General features: G+C 42.8%; 1 protein-coding gene across 4 annotated transcripts; it reads left to right on the top strand.

Annotated features, from left to right (window-relative positions):
* Positions 1-612: 612 nt before the first annotated feature.
* On the top strand, positions 613-24,031 carry LOC139380575 (immunoglobulin-like domain-containing receptor 2). 4 transcript variants are annotated; one of them, XM_071123370.1, is made up of 10 exons: positions 613-755; positions 8,706-9,035; positions 10,601-10,720; positions 16,395-16,451; positions 20,204-20,350; positions 20,467-20,631; positions 21,010-21,123; positions 22,241-22,442; positions 22,655-23,384; positions 23,892-24,031. In XM_071123370.1, exons 1-10 carry the CDS (start codon positions 689-691, stop codon positions 23,925-23,927), a joined length of 1,968 nt encoding a protein of 655 aa, XP_070979471.1. In that variant the 5' UTR covers positions 613-688; the 3' UTR covers positions 23,928-24,031. The 4 variants fall into 4 exon arrangements, with proteins under 4 accessions (XP_070979471.1, XP_070979470.1, XP_070979473.1 ...); XM_071123369.1 differs by having other exon boundaries at positions 8,706-9,050; XM_071123372.1 differs by lacking the exon at positions 21,010-21,123.
* Positions 24,032-25,326: the final 1,295 nt, after the last annotated feature.

Below are 25,326 nucleotides of genomic sequence, written 5' to 3'. Positions count from 1 at the left end.
TTGTATTTACTGTACATAGCTCATCTGTAAATAGCCCATCCAATCTACCTCATCTCCATACTGTATTTATTGATCTTGCTCCTTTGCACCCCAGTATCGCAACTTGCACATTCAACCATTCCAGTGTTTAATTGCTATATTGTAAATAATTTGCCACCATAGCCTATTTATTGCCTTACCTCTCTTATCCTACCTCATTTGCACATGCTGTATATAGATTTTGCTACAAACTGCTTTGCTTTATCTTGGCCAGGTGGCAGTTGCAAATGAGAACTTGTTCTCAACTAGCTTACCTGGTTAAATAAAGGTGAAATGAGGCATTTATACTTTATATTCTTTAAGAATCAAATATCAGGATCACACCGGAGTTAGTATGACCTGATTTAATATAAAAATAAAATATTTTCAATTGTCGTTTTTGGAGACCAGTTTAGATGTAATGTTTTTAATCACAAATCTATTTAAAAACACGTGCTTGTACGATTATTCTTGGTGAAAGGGTGGTAAAACATTTTAAAACATTTATTTGTTGGAGTGCAGTTGGAACTCACCCGCTGGTGAAGTGGTACACTCCCCCTGGTCTCGGATTGACACTTCGGCTCTCCCGGTTTATTCTTGTGCGCACTCAACGGACCAAAGAATGAGGCGAACAATGGGCAGGACGAACATTTGGATTAATTATATCTGAATGCGAAACTTTTTTTTTCGAAAAATGAGCTGGCTGTTAGGTCGATGGATTATTTTTTGCATAACAGGTAAATGTTTTTTTCTTTACTCACTCAGCATGTTGTTTTGTCATCTGATTGCGAAAGCCGTGGATGCAGCCAGCAACAGTTTGACCCCTTCACTTTATTCCAGCAACGGGTCTACTTTTACAGTAGGCTACGACCTCAAAAGTCAACATGACTTTTGGATTCCCTTCATTTTTATAAACATACTTTTGTTTGCCCGCTTGTTGTGTTGGGGGATTAGTCTGATTTGCTTTATTTTTGAACCTGTGCAGTGATAGGCCTTAGGTAGTCTACTCTTGTTTTTCCTCTATTGTTTTTTGTCCTACATTACAGGAGGAATGTGTGGAATGAGGACGCTAGTGAAAACAAGTTTATTCTTAATATATTTTGTAATTGTGGGTTGGTTTGTATGCGGGGCTTATCTGTAAACAATACTCTAGTCTCAGTATGAGTTCCCCGTCAAAATAAAGGTGAAATAGAAAATAGAAGGTCCCGTTATGCCTGCACCCCAATGACTCACATACACATTTAATAGGCAGAGATATGCTGGTCCTCTATTATAAGACACATAGAACTCTCATTCTGAGAGCCCAATTTCCCACCTTTTGATTTTGTAAATTAATATAAATGTAACCATTATTTAATTCTGTATTTTGAAGAGGTTTTTCTGTAGACCTATACAAGAACAAAAAAAGTCCTCTAGGGAGTCAAATCAGTGTGTTGGAATGCCTGGCAAGAAAACGTGTCAGTTGTTTGCAAGGAAAGGGCCTGATGTGGTCAGGAAGCATGGTGGGACTCAGAACTTTGACCAAGAAGAGCCTAGTAGACTGGTTAAACTATAACCAGTTTGTGGTGTCTACTCTTCAAGAAAAGATAACATTATTTGATTGTGTAAAAAAATAACACTATTTGATGGTGAATGGTACAGTGGCTTACGAAAGTATTCACCCCCTTGGCATTTTTCCTATTTTGTTGGGGGGGGGTTTGTATCATTTGATTTACACAACATGCCTACCACTGAAGATACAAACAAATATTTTGTGAAACAAACAAGAAATAAGACCAAAAAACAGAACTTGAGCGTGCATAACTATTCCATCCCTCTTCAATGGCTGTGTGAAGTTGCTGGATATTGGCGGAAACTGAAACACGCTGTCGTACACGTCGATCCAGAGCATCCCAAACATGCTCAATGGGTGACATGTCTGATGAGTATGCAGGTCATGGATGAACTGGGATTGTTTCAGCTTCCAGGAATTGTGAACAGATCTTTGCGAAATGGAGCTGTGCATTATCATGCTGAAACATGGCGTGATGGCGGCGGATGAATGGCACAACAATGGGCCTCACTATCTTGTCAAGGTATTGCTGCATTCAAAATGCCATTGATAAAATGCAATTGTGTTTGTTGTCCGTAGCTTATGCCTGCCCAAACTATAACCCCACCGTCACCATGGGTCACTCTGTTCTCAACATTGACATCAGCAAAGCGTTTGCCCACGTGACGCCATACACACTGTCTGCCATCTGCCCGGTACAGTTGAAACCGGGATTCATCCGTTTAGATCACACTTCTCCAGCGTGCCAGTGGCCATCGAAGGTGAGAATTTGCCCACTGAAGTTGGTTACGACGGCAAACTGCAGTCAGGTCAAGACCCTGGTGAGGATGACGAGCACGCAGATGAGCTTCCATGAGACAATTTATGCATAAACTGTCAGAAACAATCTGGTTGTGCAAACCCACAGTTTCAACAGCTGTCCGGGTGGCTGGTCACAGACAGTCACACAGGTGAAGAAGCCAGATGTGGAGGTCCTGGGCTGGTGTGGTCTGCGTATTGTGAGGCCGGTTGGACAAACTGGCCAAGTTGTCGAAAACAACATTGGAGGTAGCTTATGGTAGGGAAATTAACATTAAATTCTCTGGCAATAGCTCTGGTGGACAATCCCTCAAGTCAGCATGGCAAATGCACAAGCTCTCAACTTGAGACATCTGTGTCATTGTGTTGTGTGACAAAACTGCACATTTTAGAGTTGACTTTTATTGTCCCAAGCACAAGGTCCACCTGTGCAATGATCATGCTGTTTAATCAGCTTTCTGATATGCCACACCTGTCAGGTGAATGGATTATCTTGGCAAAGGTGAAAAGATCACTAACGGGGATATAAACAAATTTGTGCACAACAGTTTAGATAAATACGTTTTTTGTGCTTATGGAACATTTTATTTCTGCTCATGAAACATGGGACCAACACTTTGCATGTTGCATTTATATTTTTGTTCAGTATAGTTAAGTGTTTCTGGTAATTTGTTGTGAATATGGATTAGGAAATGTATGTTTTGAGTTGAATCAGGATCATACAGTACATTCAGTAAGTATTCAGACCCTTGACTTTCTCCACATTGTTAAGTTACAGCCTTGTTCTAAAATTGATTCAAATGTTGTTTTTTTCGGTAATCAATCTACACAATACCTCATAATGAAAAAGCAAAAACAGGTCGGTATTTTTTTGCAAATTATTAAAAAAAAAAAAAAAAAAAAAAAATGACCATACAATGTGATTTTCTCTCACAGTTGAAGTGTACCTATGTTAGAAAATACAGACCTCTACATGCTTTGTAAGTAGGAAACACTGCCGATTTTGCAGGTTATCAAATACTTGTTCTCCCCACTGTATATATAAAAAAAATACCTTTGGCAGCAATTACAGCCTCGAGATTCTTCACCGTAGGGATGGTGCCAGGTTTTCTCCAGACAGCTTGGCATTCAGGCCAAAGAGCTCAAACTTGGTTTCATCAGACCAGATCATCTTGTTTCTCATGGTCTGAGAGTCCTTTAGGTGCCTTTTGTCAAACTCAAAGTGGGCTGTCATGTGCCTTTTACTGAAGAAAGGCTTCTGTCTGGCCACTCTACCATAAAGGCCTGTAACAACATGCTGGTTAAGTGTGCCTTGAATTGTAAATAAATTACAGACAGTGTCACCAGCAAAGCACCCCCACACCATCACACCTCCATGCTTCACGATGGGAACCACACATTTGGAGATCATGCGTTCACCTACTCTGCATCTCACAAAGACACGGCGGTTGGAACCAAAAATCTCAAATTTGGACTCATCAGACCAAAGGACAGATTTCCACCGGTCTAATGTCCATTGCTCGTGTTTCTTGGCCCAAGCAAGTCTCTTCTTCTTATTAGTGTCCTTTAGTAGTGGTTTCTTTGCAGCAATTCGACCATGAAGGCCTGATTCACACAGTCTCCTCTGAATAGTTGATGTTGAGATGTGTCTGTTACTTGAACTCTGTGAAGCATGTATTTGGGCTGTAATTTCTGAGGCTGGTAACTCTAATGAACTTATCCTCTGCAGCAGAGGTAACTCTGGGTCTTCCAGTCATATGGCGGTCATCATGAGAGCCAGTTTCATCATAGCGCTTGAGGGTTTTTGCGACTGCACTTGAAGAAACTTTCAAAGTTCTTGAAATGTTCCACATTGACTGACCTTCATGTCTTAAAGTAATGATGGACTGTCATTTCCCTTTGCTTATTTTAGCTGTTCTTGCCATAATATAGACTTGGTCTTTTATCAAATAGTGCTATCTTCTGTATACCACCCCTACCTTGACACAACGCAACTTATTGGCTCAAATGCATTAAGAAGGAAAGAAATTCCACAAATTAAGTTTTAACAAGGCCCACCTGTTAATTGAAATGCTTTCTACATTATTCCATATGTGTTATTTCATAGTTTTGATAGTTATTGTACAATGTAGAAAATAGTAAAAAACTAAGAAAAAGCCTTGAATGAGTAGGTTTGTCCAATCTTTTGACTGGTACTGTAAGTATTCACACCCCTTTGCTTTGACTCTCCAAATTGAGCTCAGGTGCATCCAATTTCTACAACTTGATTGGAGTCCTTTTGCCAATTAAAACATTTTGGGACATGATTTAGAAAGAAACACCCGTCTATACAGTATAAGATCCCACAGTTGACAATTCAGAATGTCAGAGCAGAAACTATACCATAAAGTCCAAGGAACCGTCCGTAGATTTCCAAGATAGAATTGTGATGAGGCATATATCTGTGGAAGGGTATAAAACTACTTCTAGTGTGGTGAAAGTTTCCAAGAGCACAGTTTCTATCATTGGGAAATGGAACAAATATGAAACTACCCAGACTCTGCCTAGAGCTGAACGTTCGACCAAACTGAGCAACCGGGCAAGAAGAACCTTGGTCAGGGAGGGGACCAGAACCCAATGACCACTCTGACAGAACTACAGAGTTCCTTGGCTGAGATAGGAGAACATGTCAGAAGGACAACAGTCTCTACAGCACTTCACCAATCTGGGCTTTATGGGAGAGTAGCCAGACGGAAGCCCTTCCTGAGAAAAAGGCACATGATAGCACTCCTGGAGTTTGCAAAAAGGCACATGAAAGACAGATTATTAGGCAAAAGAATCTGTGGTCTGATGAGACAAAAATGTAACTCTTTGGCCTGAATGCAAAGCGCTATGTCTGGAGAAACCAGACACAGCTCCTCATCCGTCTAACAACATCCCTACTGTGAAGCATGGTGATGTCAGCTTCATGCTATGGGGTGCTTTTCAGCAGCAGGGACGGGGAAACTGGTAAGGATAGAAGGAAACAATAAATGGAGCCAAATACAGGCAAATCCTTGATGAGAACCTGTTCAGAGTACAAATTAGCTTTGAGGGGGGCGAAGATGTACATTCCAACAGGACAATGACCCCAAGCATACAGCTAAAACTGTATGGCTTCAGAAAAAGAGTGTGAAAGTCCTTGAGTGGCACAGCCAAAGCCTAGACTTGAATCCCATTGAAAATCTGTGGAAAGACTTGAAGATTGCTGTTCACCGTCGCTCCCAATCTAACTTAACAAGGAAGAATGGGAGAGAATCCCCAAATCCAGATGTGCAAAGCTGATACAGTAATACCTACGATGACTCAAAGCTGTAATCACAGCCAAAGGTGCTTCTACAATGTATTGACTCATTTGTGAATACTTATGTAAATGCATTTTTTCTGTCTTTCATTTTCAATACATTTGCAAAAAATTCTAGTAACATCCTTTCACTTTGTTATTATAGGGTATTGTGTGTAGATTAGACAGGTGAGAAAAAAAATATTGAATTCATTTTGAATTCCGGCTGTAACACAACAACATTTGGAATAAGTCAAGGGGTATGAATACTCACTGAAGGCACTGTAGGATTATACTAATTCCAAACAATGCGCTGGACCATGAACAAAAAGACTAAGGGAGGGACACATTTACCCCACGGGAGGAATTTAGAAGCACGGCCCCTTTCTCCTCCATCTTTCTTTTTCTCCAACCCTCTCATATTTAAAATTAAAATATATATATATAAAGAACAGAACTGCCACTTTTCTCTCTCTCTCATTTGTTTTGCACTGACCAGAGGTAACTGACATCTACCTCTGACTCTGTAGGAGGAGTTGGTGAACCGTTGGTGCAGGGTCAGATATTTATTAAGCTTGAGCCTAGATCTGTTGTTAGCCGCAACTTCTAATTGGAGCTCTGTAGGAAATTTGAATGCCATAATCATGAATCGCCCTGGCTCCTCTTTAGTACAAAGTGTGAATCTCAATCTGTGTAAAACTGCATCCCCTCCTTGTCTCATTCCCTTCATCTGCACTAAACTGAAAACTTGGGAAAGTGCTGCTAAGGAGAGGGCCACTGTGTAGAACCGTTTGCTGTGATTTCCTCTTTTCTTGGAAATGTTTGGAGTGAGTTCCTGCTGCATGCCCCACCTAGACCTAACAAGACTGGCTGCAGAGTATACTGCTCTGGCCACAACCCCCTCACTGTTCCCATTTATCATGACAACCCCCTACCTTCCTACTACAGTCCTGCCCCTGCCCCCCACACACGGCGGAATGTAACCTCTGTAACCTCCCGTGTACTGGAGAGAGGAGCCCCCCATCTAGATACTGTGCAAGTCACCACTTGGCAATCTCCCAGTTGGGGATTGAGTTTTTTTTTTTTTTTTTTTTAACTAGGGAAGTCAGTTAAGAACAAATTCTTATTTACAATGACGGCCTACCCCGGCAAACCCAGACGACGCTGGGCCAATTGTGCGCCGCCCTATGGAATTCCCAATCACAGCCAGATGTGATTCAACCTGGATTTGAACCAGGGACTGTAGTGTCACCCCTTGCTTTGAGATGCAGTGCCTTAGACACCTGCGCCACTCAAGAGCCCAGTTGGAGTCATCATTACGCATACACACACACCCACAAACGGTTCTCAGTGGAGTCAGACGAGATGTTTTTAGGCGTTGGTGAAATCAGGTCATCACTTCCACAACAGATACAGACCCGCTCCTGAGTTTTGTGGTTTAGTTAACTGAGAGGATCCTTCTGGAATCCCCCTTAACCTGTTGGATGTGCATGAAAGGGAGAGTTGGACTGCTGTGGGCTCTACTATGGGTAGAGGCTAAGTGGTGTTGGACTGGGTGCTTCTCAAAGCTGGTGTTGGAGAGCGTTCAACTGTAAAGTCTAATCTCCTTACCATTTGCATGTTTCTCTGGCTATTCAAAAGATACAATACATGGCCAAAACTATGTGGACACCTCTTCAAATGAGCGGATTAAGCAACTTCAGCCACACCCATTGCTGACAGGTGTATAAACTCGAGCACACAGCCATGCAATCTCCATAGACAAACATTGGCAGTAGAATGGCCTTACTGAAAAGCTCAGTGACATTCAGTGTGGCACACTCATAGGATGCCACCTTTCCAACAAGTCAGTTTGTCAAATTTCTGCCCTGCTAGAGCTGCCCCGGTCAACTGTAAGTACTGTTATTGTGAAGTTGAAACATCTCAGAGCAACAACGGCTCAGCCGCGAAGTGGTAGGCCACAGAAGCTCACAGAACTGTGCTGAAGCGTGTAAAAATTGTACTCGGTTGCAACACTAACTACTGAGTTCCAAACTGCCTCTGGAAGCAAAGTCAGCACGAGAACTGTTCGTCGGTAGCTCCATGAAATGGGTTTCCATGGTCGAGCAGCCGCACACAATAAAATCACCATGCGCAATGCCAAGCGTCGGTTGGAGTAGTGTAAAGCTCACCGCCATTGAACTCTGGAGCAGTGAAAACGTGTTCTCTGGAGTGATGATTCACGCTTCACCATCTGGCAGTCCGACGGACGAATCTGGGTTTGGCGGATGGCAGGAGAACACTACCTGCACCAATGCATAGTGCCAACTGTAAAGTTTGATGGAGGAACAATGGTCTGGGGTTGTTTGTCATGGTTCTTGCAAGGCCCCTTAGTTCCAGTGAAGAACTGGAACGCTACAGCATACAATGACATTCTAGACGATTCTGGGCTTCCAACTTTGTGGCAACCGTTTGGGGAAGGCCCTTTCCTGTTTCAGCATGACAATGTCCCCAGGCACAAAGAGAGTCAATACAGAAGAAATGGTTTGTCGGGATCGGTGTGGAAGAACTTGACTGGCCTGCACAGAGCCCTGACCTCAACCCCATCGAACACCTTTGGGGTGAATTGGAATGCCGACTGCGAGCCAGGCCTAATCACCCAACATCAGTGCCCGACCTCACTAATGCTCTTGTGGCTAAATGGAAGCAAGCATCGAAGAAATGTTCCAACATCTAGTGGCAAGCCTTCCCAGAAGAGTGGAGGCTGCTACAGCAGCAAAGTGGGGACCAACTCCATATTAATGGCCATGATTTTGGGATAAGATGTTTGATGAGGTGTCCATATACTTTTGGTAATGTAGTGTATGTTAAAGGCCTTATATGCAGACTGCCGTTAGATATTTAAAATGTGACACCTACTTCTCTATTCATAGGACTGTGTTAACTTTATATCGTCATAATATAACATTAAATATTGTTTTGATTATTGTATTATTAAATAACCGCTTCCTCTCTATTTTCTCCCTCATTTTCTCATACCTTGTCTGTGTGTATCAGTCTGTGTGTGTGCGGGGGTGCAGGTGACGGTTCGGGAGAAGAGGCGTTTCGCCATGCTCTTCCAGTCGGTGGTGCTCGAGTGCCAGTACCATACGCCTTCCTCCCAGACCCCTGTGGTGCAATGGTGGTACAAATCCTACTGCCACGACCGCACACGAGACTCCTTCACTTTTCCCGAAAGCTTTGGGGTCCAGGGGCCCGAGTTGGGTGCCGCAGGCCACCTGGAGTGCTCCGACAGCAGCCGCACCGTCCGCATCGTAGCGTCCGGCCAGGGAACCTCCATGACGCTGGCTGAGCACTACAAGGGCCGAGACATCGCCATCGTCAACAGTACTGTGGAGATTGGTTAATGAGTAGATTTGTGTTGTGATTGGAAGTTGTGTGTGGAGGTGTTTTGTAGTTTTATGAGCTTCAATGACTAGAAAGGTTGTGCTTGTGGAAATGTTGTCAGGGAAGACATACGACATGTGCAGACACGTTTAAATGCTGTTTACTGTATGTCAGCGCTTCTGTGTTATAGGCGGTGGTCTTGTCCGTCATAGCCTGTCTATTATCCCAGTCTACTGTTTATGATCCATCTCCCAACAGGAAACATGGCTGCTTGTGCTCTGCTTTTCCTGCTCCTGAAATAGTCGTTCACTGTCTCTGCTTAACAATAGGCCAGGCTACACACACACACACACACACACATTGTTAACGACACTGACCCCTGTTCACAATGGATTGGTCTTCTTCACACACTGCACTCTCTTATCCTAGTCACAATAAACCACCCCCATTGAGTTTCTTATCCAAATTAAATACCCACTTTTTTCTGCCTTTCAATAGAGAGCACCCACCTACCTTTGTGTCTCTTTTTTAACAAAACACCCTCCTGTTGTCATAATTCTTATATAGAAAGCTGTTGGATGTATGAATGAGTCAAATGTCAATGGAATGTATTTTTGAGGTTTGTTCAGAGTATTGTTTGACCAATGCCGGGTGTACACTACACGACTTTCAAAATCTTAACATCACTGAGCCTCTCACATTAAACAACCAACTTTCCTGTAGATTTGTAGGTTTGGCACAGACGGGGTGTCACACACAACAAGATTCTTCACTTGGTCTTGAGGATTCTCAATACCACCAATTTGTCTCTCGAAAACAATGACGCAATGATGTGATTAGATTGTTAACGTAGCTACTGTAGAACGAGCTGTGGTTCAAAACAACCTCAAACGTTTTCAGTCAGACATTCACGCTTGCCATACAGAGTTGAAATATCTAGCCAACATTTTGAATTTAGTAACATTGCCTGTGAGCTTTAGAGGTGTAACGATTTGACACTTTGGCTGTGGTTAAAGGCAAGTACCAACACACATTCTGTGTGATGCGAAACAACGTCATCATTTCACTGGCTTCTTTTCTGCCGAGCTCTCATTGGCTATTGCTGATCACTTAGAAGTTGTCGTTGCACATCGCACACTACAAGAGCATTGCAGATTTTGTGCTGATGAAATCAAACATGTTTGAAAATATCTGGACGTCTGGGACTGCTCAAAGATGGGATCGGTAGCCCTGAGATTGTGTCTCTGACCCACTCACATTAAACGAGTGCCAGTGACTGCCGCACGCCCTGAGTAGGCAACGACATGGGGATTTTGTCTCCGACTTCAAAAACTAAATCGGGGCCAAAAATCATGAAGTGTACACCTGGCTTAGCAGTATATCATTTTGTTACAGTATGCAGTTGTTGATTATTTGTTAAGTGTGTTTCATATGTATCATTTTTTTAGAGGTTTTATAGGTTCCTAGTTTTTTCATAGGATATACTGACCATGCTCTCATATCATTTGACCTCTCACCTATGACCCTTGTCCTGACCTCTGACCCTGTGTCCTGTCCCTGTCCAGAGGCGGACCTGCGGATCGGGAAGCTGCAGTGGGGCGACAGCGGAGTGTACTTCTGTAAGATCGTCATCGCCGACGACCTGGAGGGGAAGAACGAGGGCCAGGTGGAGGTACTGGTGCTGGGTGAGTGAGTGACCACAGGAAGGGAACCCTCCACACAGGAAGTAAACATTAAACACAGGATTTCAACAACCTCAACATCAAAGAGGAAGGGATAGAGCAGAAATTAACAGGAATCTGAACATTCTGTTGGGGCTTTCTTATTTCGAGGTCCTCTCTGGTTTAAAAGGATTTGGGAGTTAAGGAAGTAGGAAACAAGTATACTCTTATGTATTGTTTTGTGTCTCACCTTCTGAACCTTACCACAGCAGTAAAACCAATGCACACCCTAAAACCAATGGATTTGTGCCGTTGCACCAGTCTCATATGCTGACTGTGGTGTGTGCGTTCACTTTTGTGTGTGTGTCAGTGTGTAGGGTAAGTGTATTTGTTTGTTTGGTATGGTTCATAATGGAGTGCTTAATATAAACATCCTTGCTCTAGAGGGCGTCTGCATTCCAAAGTGTACTTACAAGTGCTGCCATGACGACGGGCAGAATGGCGTGCGCTGCCCTACACACGGTTCTGATCCTCTCTGAGAGGATCCATTGTTTGGCTGAGCTTACCCTTGTAGACCAGCTGACATAACCCTGACATAGCCATACATAAACCCTTATAACCGCAGATGTGGCCAGGTAGACTTTTGTGCCACAGCATTGAACATAGACTACATAATAGAGAGTTTACAACATATATTACAGAGAGTAGTTCTAGGTTATTATTGTGAGCTATGTAATCCAATTCTTAAGCTGTTGCCATGGCAACATTCCTTTATTTGGGGAGGATGAGACTAAAGCGTGTTAAGGGTCAGTGATGTAGATGTAAAAGGAGAGAGAGAAAGAGAGCGTTATGTTGTGACACAGGAGAGGAGCTGTAATTCCTTCAGAGTTAGTCGTCTCCCTGTGTTTTCATAATTTTCCATAGGTTCGCAAGTGGCTTAATCTCATCAAAAGGAAACGATGCCCCTCCGTCTCAGTACACAGTTGAAGTTGGAAGTTTACATACACCTTAGCCAAATACATTTAAACTCAGTTTTTCACAATTCCTGACATTTAATCCCAGTAAAAAAAATCGCTGTTTTAGGTCAGTTAGGATCACTACTTTATTTTAAGAATGTGAAATGTCAGAATAATAGTAGAGAGAATGATTTCAGCTTTTATTTCTTTCATCTCATTCCCAGTGGGTCAGAAGTTTACATACACTCAATTAGTATTTGGTAGCATTGCCTTTAAATTGTTTAACTTGGGTCAAACGTTTCGGGTAGCCTTCCACAAGCTTCCCACAATACATTGGGTGAATTTTGGCACATTCCTCCTGACAGAGCTGGTGTAACTTATTCAGGTTTGTAGGCCTCCTTGCTTGCACATGCTTTTTCAGTTCTGCCCACAAATTTTCATTGAGGTCAGGGCTTTGTGATGGCCACTTCAATACCTTGACTTTGTTGTCCTTAAGCCATTTTTCCACAACTTTGGAAGTATGCTTGGGGTCGTTGTCCATTTAGAAGACCCATTTGCGACCAAGCTTTAACTTTCTGACTGATATCTTGAGATGTTGCTCCAATATATCGACATAATTTTCCAGCCTCATGAAGCCATCTATTTTGTGAAGTGCACCAATCCCTCCTGCAGTAAAGCACCCCCACAACATGATGCTGCCACCCCCATGCTTCACGGTTGAGATGGTGTTCTTCGGCTTGCAAGACTCCCCCTTTTTCCTCCAAACATAATGATTGTCATTATGGCCATACAGTTCTATTTTTATTTCATCAGACCAGAGGACATTTCTCAAAAAAGTTAGATCTTTGTCCCCATGTGCAGTTGCAAACCGTAGTCTGGCATTTTTATGATGGTTTTGGAGCAGTGGCTTCTTCCTTGCTGAGCGGCCTTTCAGATTATGTCGATATAGGACTCGTTTTACTGTGGATATAGATACTTTTGTACCTGTTTTCTTCTCTAGGAGACAGAACGCCTCTCCGTCCTGAGCGTTATGACGGCTGCGTGGTCCCATGGTGTTTATACTTGCATACTATTGTTTGTACAGATGAACGTGGTACCTTCAGGCATTTGGAAATTGCTCCCAAGGATGAACCAGACTTGTGGAGGTCTACAATTTTTTTTCTGATGTCTTGGCTGATTTCTTTTGATTTTCCCATGATGTCAAGCAAAGAGGCACTGAGTTTGAAGGTAGGCCTTGAACTACATCCACAGGTACACCTCCAATTGATTCAAATGATGTCAATTACCCTATTAGAAGCTTCTAAAGCCATGACATCATTTTGTGGAATTTTCCAAGCTGTTTAAAGGCACAGTCAACTTCGTGTATGTAAACTTCTGACCCACTGGAATTGTGATACAGTGAATTATAAGTGAAATAATCTGTCTGTAAACAATAGTTGGAAAAATTACTTGTGTCATGTACAAAGTAGATGTCCTAACCGACTTGCCAAGACTATAGTTTGTTAACAAGAAATTTGTGGAGTGGTTGAAAAACTAGTTTTAATGACTCCAACCTAAGTGTATGTAAACTTCCGACTTCAACTGTATGTAGCCCATATATCTGATGCTGTCTGGAACAAATGTTGCCGCCGTATCATTTGATTGATTGATGCCAGCAAGCATTTGGTTTCCCTTGATAAAAAAATTAAATAATTATTAGCCAATCAGCGTTGAGCTGAGCTCAACTGTGGGTTGTCCTGGCGCAGCAAAACGCCTCCCAAGGGAGGCCAGTTTGGATTTGCCTTCCCACCAATCAAATCTCATCTTCGGCAAAACGTCATCATTGTTGGTAAACACTTGTCTGTTCCTGGTTTGCTTGTGTTGATGTCCTGCAGTAGCGAGCTTGCTAAACCGGCCCTTTCCTCAGCCATGGATGGAGAGGAGGATCTGGACTTGTGGTTTTAACTTAATCCTATGTACAGGCTAAATGATTATGATGGCGATTCTGATGTAAACAGAAATTAATATATTGTGCCACTGGCCTTTGAGGCTGCTGCCTACATACAGACGTGAAATCATTGGCCACTTTAATAAATGGATCACCTGTCACTTTAATAATGCCACTTTAATAACATTTACATATCTTGCATTACTCATCTCATATGTATATACTGTATTTTATACCATCTATTGCATCTTGCCTATGTCGCTCGGTCATTGCTCATCCATATATTTATATGTACATATTCTTATTCCATTCCTTTACTTAGATTTGTGTGTATTAGGTAGTTGTTGTGGAATTGTTAGATTATATGTTAGATATGAATTGATAGATATTGCTACTCTGTCGGAACGAGAAGCACAAGCATTTCGCTACACTCGCAATAACATCTGCTAACCATGTGTATGTGACCAATAAAATCATACGATTTGATTTGATTGAAGTTCAATGTGTAGGCTAGTATAGGCTCACATTAACTAGCTTGCTAACTTAGCTGGTTCATTGTTGCCCATGTGAGGAAGTTAGGTTAGCATGCATTTTAGCTAGGTAGCCTATGAAAACAAAAACTAAAAGTGTACTGTATGACAGAGCCATGGACCATTTTGCCAACATGAACGAGAGGAGGATGGCATTGGTGTTCAACTAGTCTACAAGTAGGATGAGTCAACTTAAAAAAATTATTGCACACACACACACACACACACACACACACACAAATAAGTACCATGGACAGCCACATGATATTTAGCAACATTAAGTTTGTTTTCAGTGTATTAAACTAAGCATGTTTATAGCCTTGTTGATTTGATTATGTTTAAATGTTTAAGTTATATGGTGCTGGAATAGCGGAGGCAGTGCTCCTGTTGTCTCTGTGCTGACTTGCGGTAACTCTGTGGTTCTAAATCAGTAGTTGTTTAGTAAACTGTCAAACGTGAACTTGTTTGACCACACTGCAGGCCATATACTGTAGCTGTTTGTAACATGCAATATTTGCTTTGTGGGATTGGCCGGACAGATGTTGCTCTCTGGTTTTGTGATGAAACAAACGTATGTGTAGTTGAATTAATTCCGCCACTGTGTGATTGTTTTCTTTTTGTTGTCACAGCCTTATTGTGTGTCACAGTGGCATTTAAAGGAATGTGTTATAGAGAAAACAAGGCAAATATCACAACAGGTTGTAATATGGCTCTTTTACTGGCTTGGCTTCCTCAGTGATTTAACCTACACACCACTACTGCTCTCACTGCTGTTTATTTTCCTCCCCTGGAGGGCCTCATCTTCCTCTGCCCCTTATTACCCCTGTCTTCTTATCATTGTTCCCTCCCCTCTGAGGCACATCGTTTCTCCCCTCTTTCAGGTTACTGAGCTCAGCTGGGTTTATACGACTCAGTGCCAGAGCAGGTTGGTAGGATCTGTGTGTGTGTTCGTGTTTTTTTTATCAGAGGAGAGGAGTGTGCTTATCTCCATGACTACTGCCAACTGGAGCCTGTCTGGCTGTGGGAGTTCAGTCTACCCTGACAGCTAGCAGGCCTGTTGAATCAAATAACCCTTAGACACTATTTTAGGGATTGATATGTAGAGACACACGCACATGCACGCACACTTAATGAGTGTAAACCAGGTATTTTAGCAACCCTGTTGAACCGATCTAGAGGGTTAAACACAGAGATTAGAATTAGCTTATTTTGACGTTTGGGTGAGGCCACGGACTGGTCCCACTATTATTTTTCTCTGTATCTCCATTGCCCTTTATCCTTCTCTCACTCTGTCTCTATCTCCATGAACTTTTCCCTCCCTTCCTCTGTCTCTCTCACGTTTAGCAAAGACAAAGCCACCATTGTTACCATGGCGATAGTGTTCGTCTGACCCTCTTTCCCTGAGGAGCTCTAATAGTTAATTGGTGACCCAGAATGCTTCAGAAGTGTCTGTCCCCTAACACTCCCTCCCCCACACACACCCCTCCTACCCCCTCCACTCTGGCCTTACCTCAATATCCCGTAGAGCATTTTATTGGGTACAGGACCTGTTGACAGGGCTGAATATACCTTTGAGTTCAGTTATGGGTCAGGTTGTAAATCTCTCACACTGATTACAGATCTTTTAGCTTGCCTTGTAGTATCATGTGACGTGTGGAGCATGTTGGATGTGTATTTGTGTGTGTTGCGGGTTTGTACAGTAACATCACAGAAATATCGCACCCTGCTAAAATTAGGTTCAGTGTGAGATGAGAGTTTGATCCTTGATCTCAGAACTCGTGGTCTTTAAGACTGGGTTAGTGTGTGTGGAGATCAATAACCCTAAAGAAGACGCTGCGTGCCGAAATGTTGGTTAGGTGCACCCATTGAATTGTTTGGAGCATATTTAGAGTGTGTGACTTTCTTTCTTTTTATACAGTTTACCCTCTGTTAGCCAGCACCTCAACAAAAAATGTTGGGTTTGCGTCAGCTCATGGTTTTTTACTACATAATGATCATTAAGCGACACACTTTGAACTTTGTTTTCAGCCCCATTAACATGTTCTCTCAAATCCATTTTTAATAGTGGGAAATTATTTATGATGATTATCACTTTGGCTTCAGCATCAGGTGTTAACAAATTGTACTGTTTTCCCCTAGTGTCTGTCGATTAATCTCTGCCAGTCTCAATGCATGATCCTCAGTCAATAACTCCATCTGATTGGCTGATTTGCCTCACCTTTGACGTCTGCCCTCTGCTACTTCCTGTCTGCTGCGCCTCACCTCTGGTCTCCCTCTCTCTGCAGGTAGGACAGGTGTGCTGGACGATCTCCTGCCAGAGTTTGATGTGGAGATTATACCAGGTACGGCTGCTTACCTCCTCATTTGCTGGCCACGGTCTGTCACTGTCTGTCTGTCTGTGTGTGTTTATGCCAAAAATGGCTGCCTTTTCACCTCACCTGTCCCTTCCTTACCTGTTCCCCTCGGTGACATCCCCTGCTCTGTCTCTGTCATCGCAACCCCCCCATGCTGCTCTCTCACTGTCCAATCATCTTCTGGGAATCTTGATTGCTTTAACAACTGCAGAGGAAAGAACCAATGTGGCCTCATCTTATATTCTGCCTCTGCGCAGTCATGCATTAACTCACTCTCACTAGCTAGGTTTCTGTCCAATTTGCGAACATATTTTCATGCGAATCTTCAAAAATCTGCATAAAATATTTATTTATTTATAAAGCCCTTTTTACATCAGCAGATGTCACAAAGTGCTTATACAGAAACCCAGCCGAAAACCCCAAACAGCAAGCAATGCAGATGTAAAAGCACAGTGGCTAGGAAAAACGCCCTAGAAAGGCTTGAGCCTAAGAAGAAACCTAGAGAGGAACCAGGCTCTGAGGGGTGGCCAGTCCCCTTCTGGCTGTGCCGGGTGGAGATTATAAGAGTACATGGCCATTAAGGCCAGATCGTTCTTCAAGACGTTCAAACATTCATAGATGACCAGCAGAACCAAATAATAATCACAGTGGTTGTAGAGGGTGCAACAGGTCAATGCAATACCTATGGAGTAAATGTCAGTTGGCTTTTCATAGTCGAGCATTCAGAGGTCGAGAGGTCGATCGAGAGACAGCAGGCAGGTCCAAACAGCAGGCAGGTTTGAGACAAGGTGGCACGTCAGGGTTCCATAGCCGCAGGCAGAACAGTTGAAACTGGAGCAGCAGCACGACCAGGTGGACTGAGGCATGGTCCTAGGGCTTAGGTCCTCCGGGAGGGAGAGAGAGAGAGATGTGTTTCCATCAAACGTACTTAAATTCCCATGTCACAAAACCTGTTGCATCTGGTCATGGCACGTGCGCTATAGCCAACATCCCGCAGTCATAGTAGCTACCTACATTATGTGATTATTATTGATAAGAACAACATGATTTTATTTGTCAAACTACAGCCAAGCATCGATCATGTCACCAGAATAAGACCCTCGATATTTATTGGAAAGGAGCATCAAGCTCATCACGTGCACTATCAACAGCCTGTGAAGTTAATCGTAACTTATTTCATCTGTAGCCTAATAAACTGCATGGTTTCCCGAGTTGTAGTGGAGGACCACACAACATATCTTGTGACTCCATGTTACTTCAATACAGTTGAAGTCGGAAGTTTACATACATTTTACATACAGTTTACATTTTTCAACCACTCCACAAATTTCTTGTTAACAAACTATAGTTTTGGCAAGTCGGTTAGGACATCTACTTTGCGCATGACACAAGTAATTTTTCCAACACTTGTTTACAGACAGATTATTTTACTTATAATTCACTGTATCACAATTCCAGTGGGTCAGAAGTTTACATACACTAAGTTGTGCCTTTAAACAGCTTGGAAAATTCCAGAAAATTATGTCATGGCTTTAGAAGCTTCTGATAGGCTAATTGACATCATTTGAGTCAATTGGAGGTGTACCTGTGGATGTATTTCAAGGCCTACCTTCAAACTCAGTGCCTCTTTGCTTGACATTATGGGAAATCAAAAGAAATCAGCCAAGACTACAGAAATAAAATTGTAGACCACCAGTCTGGTTCATCCTTGGGAGCAATTTCCAAACGCCTGAAGGTACCACGTTCATCTGTACAAACAATAGTATGCAAGTATAAACACCATGGGACCACGCAGCCACCATACCACTGAGGAAGGAGATGCGTTCTGTCTCCTAGAGATGAACGTACTTTGGTGCGAAAGTGCAAATCAATCCCAGAACAACAGCAAAGGACCTTGTGAAGATGCTGGACATAACCTGAAAGGTCGCTCAGCAAGGAAGAAGCCACTGCTCCAAAACCACAATTAAAAAGCCAGACTATGGTTTGCAACTGCATATGTGGACAAAGCTCGTGCATATGGGGACAAAGATAGAACTGTTTGGCCATAATGACCATCATTACGTTTGGAGGAAAAAGGGGGAGGCATGCAAGCCGAAGAACACCATCTCAACCGTGAAGCATGGGGGTGGCAGCATCATGTTGTGGGGGTGCTTTGCTGCAGGAGGAACTGGTGCACTTCACAAAATAGATGGCATCACGAGGAAGGAAATTTATGTGGATATATTAAAGCAACATCTCAAGACATCAGTTAAAGATTGGTCGCAAATGGGTCTTCCAAATGGACAATGACCCCAAGCATACTTTCAAAGTTATGGCAAAATGGCTTAAGGACAACAAAGTCAAGGTATTAGAGTGGCCATTACAAAGCCCTGACCTCAATCCTAAAGAACATTTGTGGGCAGAACTGAAAACGTGTGGCGAGCAAGGAGGCCTACAAACCTGACTCAGTTACACCAGCTCTGTAAGGAGGAATGGCCCAAAATGTAGTGGGAAGCTTGTGGAAGGCTACACCTGTAAGGGTTTTCCTGTGGTGAAGGAGAGGCGGACCAAAATGCAGCGTGGTGGTTATTCATGTTCTTTAATAAAGGAACTATACATGAAATAACTACCGGAACTATACATGAAATAACTACCAAACCAATAAATGTGCGAAAACCTAAACAGTCCCATCTGGTGCAAACACAGAGACAGGAACAATCACCCACAAAACCCAACACAAAACAGGCTACCTAAATATGGTTCCCAATCAGAGACAATGACTAACACCTGCCTCTGATTGAGAACCATATCAGGCCAAACATAGAAATAGACAAACCAGACACACAACATAGAATGCCCACCCAGCTCACGTCCTGACCAACACTAAAACAAGGAAAACACACACGAGCGATGGTCAGAACGTGACAACACCAAACATTTGACCCAAGTTAAACAATTTAAAGGCAATGCTACCAAATACTAATTGAGTGTATGTAAACTTCTGACCCACTGGGAATGTGATGAAAGAAATAAAAGCTGAAATAAATCATTCTCTCTACTATTATTCTGACATTTCACATTCTTAAAATAAAGTGGTGATCCTAACTGGCCTAAGACAGGAAATGTTTACTAGGATTAAATGTCAGGAAGTGTGAAAAACTGACTTCAAATGTACATGATTATTATATCAATATTTGCACATAAAGGAGTTTCCACTGCCATTGCTCGCAATAATTAATTTTACCGGCACAAAAAGATCCCACCATGTCGAGCAAACAAATTATCTGTCGGCATTTATAAAATGGAAGCCTTACTGTCCCAATCATATTCTTACTACAGTACTAAATGCATGGTGTGTATTTAACACCTCTCCTCAATGGAGCAGAATTATTCACAAGAAACCCTACCCCCCCCCCCCCCCATCTCTTTTGAAAATGAGATGTCTCTCTGAAGAGGTCTACTTGGGATGTGTTTTTTCACAAGGGGCTCACTGAAGTATTGACATTTTCATTTCTGTTTACGCCCTGACGAATTCATCATTAGTGTTGAGAGCCTTGTCGTGCAGCCAGCAACCCTTGCCTCTCTACACCCAGAGTGTTGGGGGGTTAATATGACCTTTTATGTCAATGGTTATTATAGACAGAAATGCAGAAGATGTAACTTGAGTGAGTCACATGTAGTTACTAACTCAAGTAACAAGATGTGTATCTCTACTGTTTGTGGGATCTGTAGTCTTATTCATCTCTGTGTTTGTGTTCCAGAGTGGACGTTTGTGGGATCTGTAGTCCTGGGCAGTATCTTGTTCCTTTTGTTGATGGGGATCTGCTGGTGTCAGTGCTGCCCTCACTCCTGCTGCTGCTACCTCCGCTGCTGCTGCTGCCCCGACACCTGCTGCTGCCCACGTCACCGTGAGTAACACAAACACGCCCACAAACACATAACTACAAACACACACAGTCTTACATTCACTTGCTTACCTTTTAAAAAGTTTAGGATTTTAATATTATTTGTCATTGTTTTCCAGTCTATGAGGCAGGGAAGATGGCAAAGAGTGGCCAGCCCCCCCAGATTGCTGTGTACCCCCCCTACTATATCCCTGGGGTCCCCACCATGGTCCCCTTTGCCCCTCTGTCCCTCGCAGACCCTAAGATGCTCTCCTTCCCCTCAGTGGAGAAGAACCTAGCTGGGGGTGAGTGATCCGACCCACACCTGCGCTCGTCCTTTCAGTCTGCAGGACCTGGATAAGCCATTCTGCATTGTGGGAAATAGTAGTTTTGCATGATATATCACAGTAACATTAACTACCATTTGTAGAGGGTCACATGAGTTAACTAACCCTCTTCTTATGTCACTCTTCATTTTCTGTCTCTAAACTGGGTGGAGTTGTCTATGACCAGACGTGTGTGTGGGTGGGTGACTGGGTGTGTGTGCATGGGTGCATTCATACGCTCATGTGGGGGTGTGTGTTTTTATGTGTTTTTGTTTGTGTAATTGGGTTTTTACTGTGCCCATAGTGGCTTTTATCCTTGATATAAGTGTGTGTGGGTGTGTGCGTCTGTGTCTACAGTACGCAGTGGCTATCGCCTCCAGCCCAGTCACAGTCAGAACTCTATGAAGGTTCTGTACTACGTGGAGAAGGAGCTGGGACAGTTTCCCTCTGCCAAGATGGCTCCTCCACAATGTAAGCCTGAATGGAGTCAGTAGTTTCTATATAATCGCCACACGTACATGTCTGTGTATTTGTCTCGGTCTGTGTTTAATGTGTGTGTTTGTATGTAAGTGTCTTGGTTAGTGCTTGTGTAAAGGTTTGTGTCCTCTTCATCAGAAACCCTCCGTTACATTCTCCATTAACTATTGATTTCGCCATTAATAACAAACTAACCCTAAATACACTGAATGTCATTAATTCCATCTACTGAGAGAATCCATTTGTGTTGAATCAGTCAAATGTTGTTTGGTAACCATTTTAAGGACTACTTATAAACCATTATTAAATGATTTATCATCCATTTGTAAACTTATCAACATTAGTAAGTACAGCACATTTTTGGGACGATGTTATCTGTATTATCATAATGTTTATAAGAAGGTTTTTAAGTAGATAATCAAATAGTAATACCATCAGTATACACAGACCATTGGGGTGGGATGATGTCACTCAAACACATTTGACCATGGATGGCGATTTGACTCTAGATGAAAGACATCAGTGCTCTGTATTGATTGGACTGTTGCATTTTTGATCTGATACTATTAGATGGCATGGTTCTCTATTTCACATGAAAGTTCATTTCCATACCAGTAATGTAAGAAGGTTTAGTAATTGTTTGTAAACACACATTTATTTATGAATTGCCGTGGAAAGCATCTTGTCATTGGGATTTCCAATAAGGCGGAGGAACACAGCCCTTTTTGGCTGGTGTGTTCCATGGAACGCATACCCATTCTATGTATTCTGTTTCTATGGGTGGCATGTTGTAATTTCATAATTGGCTCAGATTCCTTCTATAATGTCTCTCCCAAGATGTAAACTAAGAGCAACATACCATGAGAGCCATCAGCAAAAGCAGTTGCTTTGAAAATTGGCAGTCTGTATTTACACTATGTCTATCAGATGTTATTTGCATTAGTTTTGGTGAAATTTGATGATGTGTCTGTGACTCGATTAGGAGTCTTGATGCATAGTGATGATGGTGGTGTACTGTCGATGCCGTAGATTAGTTCAGATTCAAAATACTATTGTAAAAACTTTTCTTGAAATCAGTAAAAGTCTCTATAGTGATGTGTTGTCCCAGCAGCCAGTAGCCTATCAGAGCTCAGCTCTCTGCATGAGGGAGGGGACACGGATTTCCGGCAAACCTATCGGACAGTCCAGATGAAAGCTCTCCCGCCCATCGCCGACCTAGATGACCAATCAGAACTCATGGCAGCTCCCGTGCAAAACAGTCGTCGACCCAGGCATTACCGTGGCAAAGACACGGATGACGAACAAAACAGCAGGTACCACTGAGTGTAACTCTATGACTGTGTGAGGACTGTCTCTACAGTACTCAAGATACGTTGTGTGTGTGTGTGAGAGAAAGAGAAGAGGATGTTGTATATGTATTGTATATTGTATTCCTGATTATCTTGTATTTAGTGTAGGACTAAAATTTGAGTTAGCACTGTGCATCTGTTATGTACTCTGATCCCCTGTCTTCCCTGTGTTTCAGGTGGAACCCTCGCTCTGTGCACCTGGAGAGGAAGACATTGGGCACCAGGGGGCGTACCGGCTCTCTGGATGAGTTGGAGGAGTTTTCTATGTCCTACGGCCCCCGTGTCTGGAGGGGCGAGCCCCGAGACCAGGACACGGACTACGACCTGGCGCTACGTGTGCGAGAGCACTACCCTCCCTACTGGGACCACAGACCCCCTCGCCGTTTTAATGGAGACCGGGACAACAACAGGCACCCCCGCCGCAGCCCCCCTTCCTCGCCGCAGAAGAAGAGGAGGGACACGTGGGATGGCGATCGCGATCGCCCCCACCAGCACACCCATGGGGAGAGGGGTTACGATGACACTTTTCTCAATGACCTATTGGAGCATAAAGCGAGGGGGAGGGCAGGGGAGAGGGGCGAGAGAGGAAAGGGGCGGGCTGACGAGGATAGTGACACTCCTTCCAAGGCCAGTTCGAAGGGCAAGGGCAGTAATGGTTTCTACAGACAGTTGTCTAGCAACCGGCCCGAGGATGAGGACTCTTTACCTCCGTACTCAGAGCAGAAGGTGGAAAGTTATCAGACGATCAACCCAACCGCTGAACGTAACCGCACGGTCGAACCGCCCTCAGAACGGTACCAGTCCACTGACCCGTCCATGCAACCGTTCTCCTACACCCGTCCCCCTAAAGGACTAGCACACACCGTACAGGGGTACCGAGAGGATAGGGACAAGAACCGAAATATGGTGAGTTACCTGTAGGAGGATCAAGTTGAAGAACCCCCCCCTCTCAGGTTGTCACAGATAGAAGAGCTCAGACGTAGTAAGCCTAGCAACTCTAACAGTCTGTATACTCATCCCAGTGTCTTAGTATTACACCAACTGGCCATGGTTAGCGTCTTTATTTTATATCAGTGGGTGTTGTACATAATTTTCTTAAAAGTATTTCATGTTGATTGATTGTTATGTGAAAAAAAGAGTCAAAGCACTATTTTGATGTCATTTTGATCTATTTTGTAAATAGTGTAATGTTTAATGCTTTATTTTAGAGAAAAAAGGTCAAATCTTAATGCCAACAAGAATGTATGTTACTTTGTGTGATTGTATCGTTCTTGTGGAACTCAGACATTACTAACAAACCATGACCTGCATGATTGGTGTGGATCCCCTCACTGACCAGGCCTGACTAATCGAGCATGAGCAACATGATTGCAGGGTATCTAACGTGTGGCTCTTGGTGTATTTCTTTAACAGACCCCTGCTCTGAGCAGAGACTCTCTCGTAGTTTGATACACCAGAGAGAACCCAAGCCCGTGCCTGCAGAGCACTGCACTGCCAATATTGAGAATCACACGTCACTCACTTAAAACATCATGCATCACTTAAAATATCATGCATCACTTAAAACATCATGCATCACTTAAAATATCATGCATCACTTAAAACATCATGCATCACTTAAAATATCATGCATCATCTTGGTTAGAGACTAACTGCACATCAGGCATCAACCACATGGAGAGAGGCGTACCCAATAGAAGGCTTCTTTCCACAGAAGGAGTGGAAGGCACCTTGCAGGGATCATGAAAAGACAATGGAATGTGCATTGTTTATGCATGAATTGAGGAACATTTGGAAAATATGATTGTATGTGTGTTTAGCGTGCACGCATATTTACCATTTAAATGGGTATGTATGGATGCAGCGTGTGTGTATGTGCACCGTTTGCCCATATTCAGGTTAATCTGTCATCCCAAACCAAGCATTCTACAGAGCAGTCCCCCTCTCTCACCTACACAACATGGTTACAGTTCCCATAAAGTTACCCTGACAACAATGATGCAATTAGGGGTATTTGTATGTTTCGATGGGTATTATTAGGTGTGGGGGAGAGTTGGGACAAGGGGTTAGAAAAAAGGTAGGTAAAGAAGTAATCAAAGAAACTTAATAGGATCATTATGTGTGTAAAGGTGCTGGATTGTTTCAGAAATGATCTATATTCACCAATTGGTCATTATAATTATACCTCCAATACCCCATGCCAACAATGTTATCACGCTATAGGAAACACAAAATAGATGTCAATTGGGCCTATAAAATGGCAACTCAGGTTCACCTGTCTTCATTGTGTGTGTGTGTGTCATATACTGTACCTACTGAGCTTGAATTTGTATTACAGATTTGCAACTGAACTGTAATGCTATTCTGTATTAGCCCACAGTATTGAACTGTGGTTTGAAACTGCCATTCAGCCAGAGCAGACGTTTGTATTTCACTTGTTTGATATTGATGATTTTGATAAACACCTGTTGCCTATCTTAGATTGTGCCATTGTGTGAGATTATTACATCATGTTATGTGTGTGCACATTGGATATGGAGTGTGTGTATCTTATCGCTTATCTATGTTAACTGCTCAATACACACACAGCGCTTGCTAACAACTTTCTTCACACACACACAAGCACAACATATTCACAACTCTTAACACCCTTCTCTGACAATGACCATTCATTTTCACACATACACAGGTGAAACAACGAACAATTTATACCATATCTCTTATTCCCCAAGACACATACTGTATCTGTGGCTGAAAGACAGTGAGCTCCAAAAGTATTGGGACAGTGACATTTTTCTTTGTTTTTTGCTCTGTACTTCAGCAATTTGGATTTGAAAAGATACTGTGA

Source organism: Oncorhynchus clarkii, chromosome 22, assembly GCF_045791955.1.
Source record: "Oncorhynchus clarkii lewisi isolate Uvic-CL-2024 chromosome 22, UVic_Ocla_1.0, whole genome shotgun sequence".
Lineage (NCBI taxonomy): Eukaryota > Metazoa > Chordata > Actinopteri > Salmoniformes > Salmonidae > Oncorhynchus > Oncorhynchus clarkii.
The sequence above is the reverse complement of the archived record's forward strand: the minus strand, read 5'-3'. Positions and strand labels throughout refer to the sequence as shown.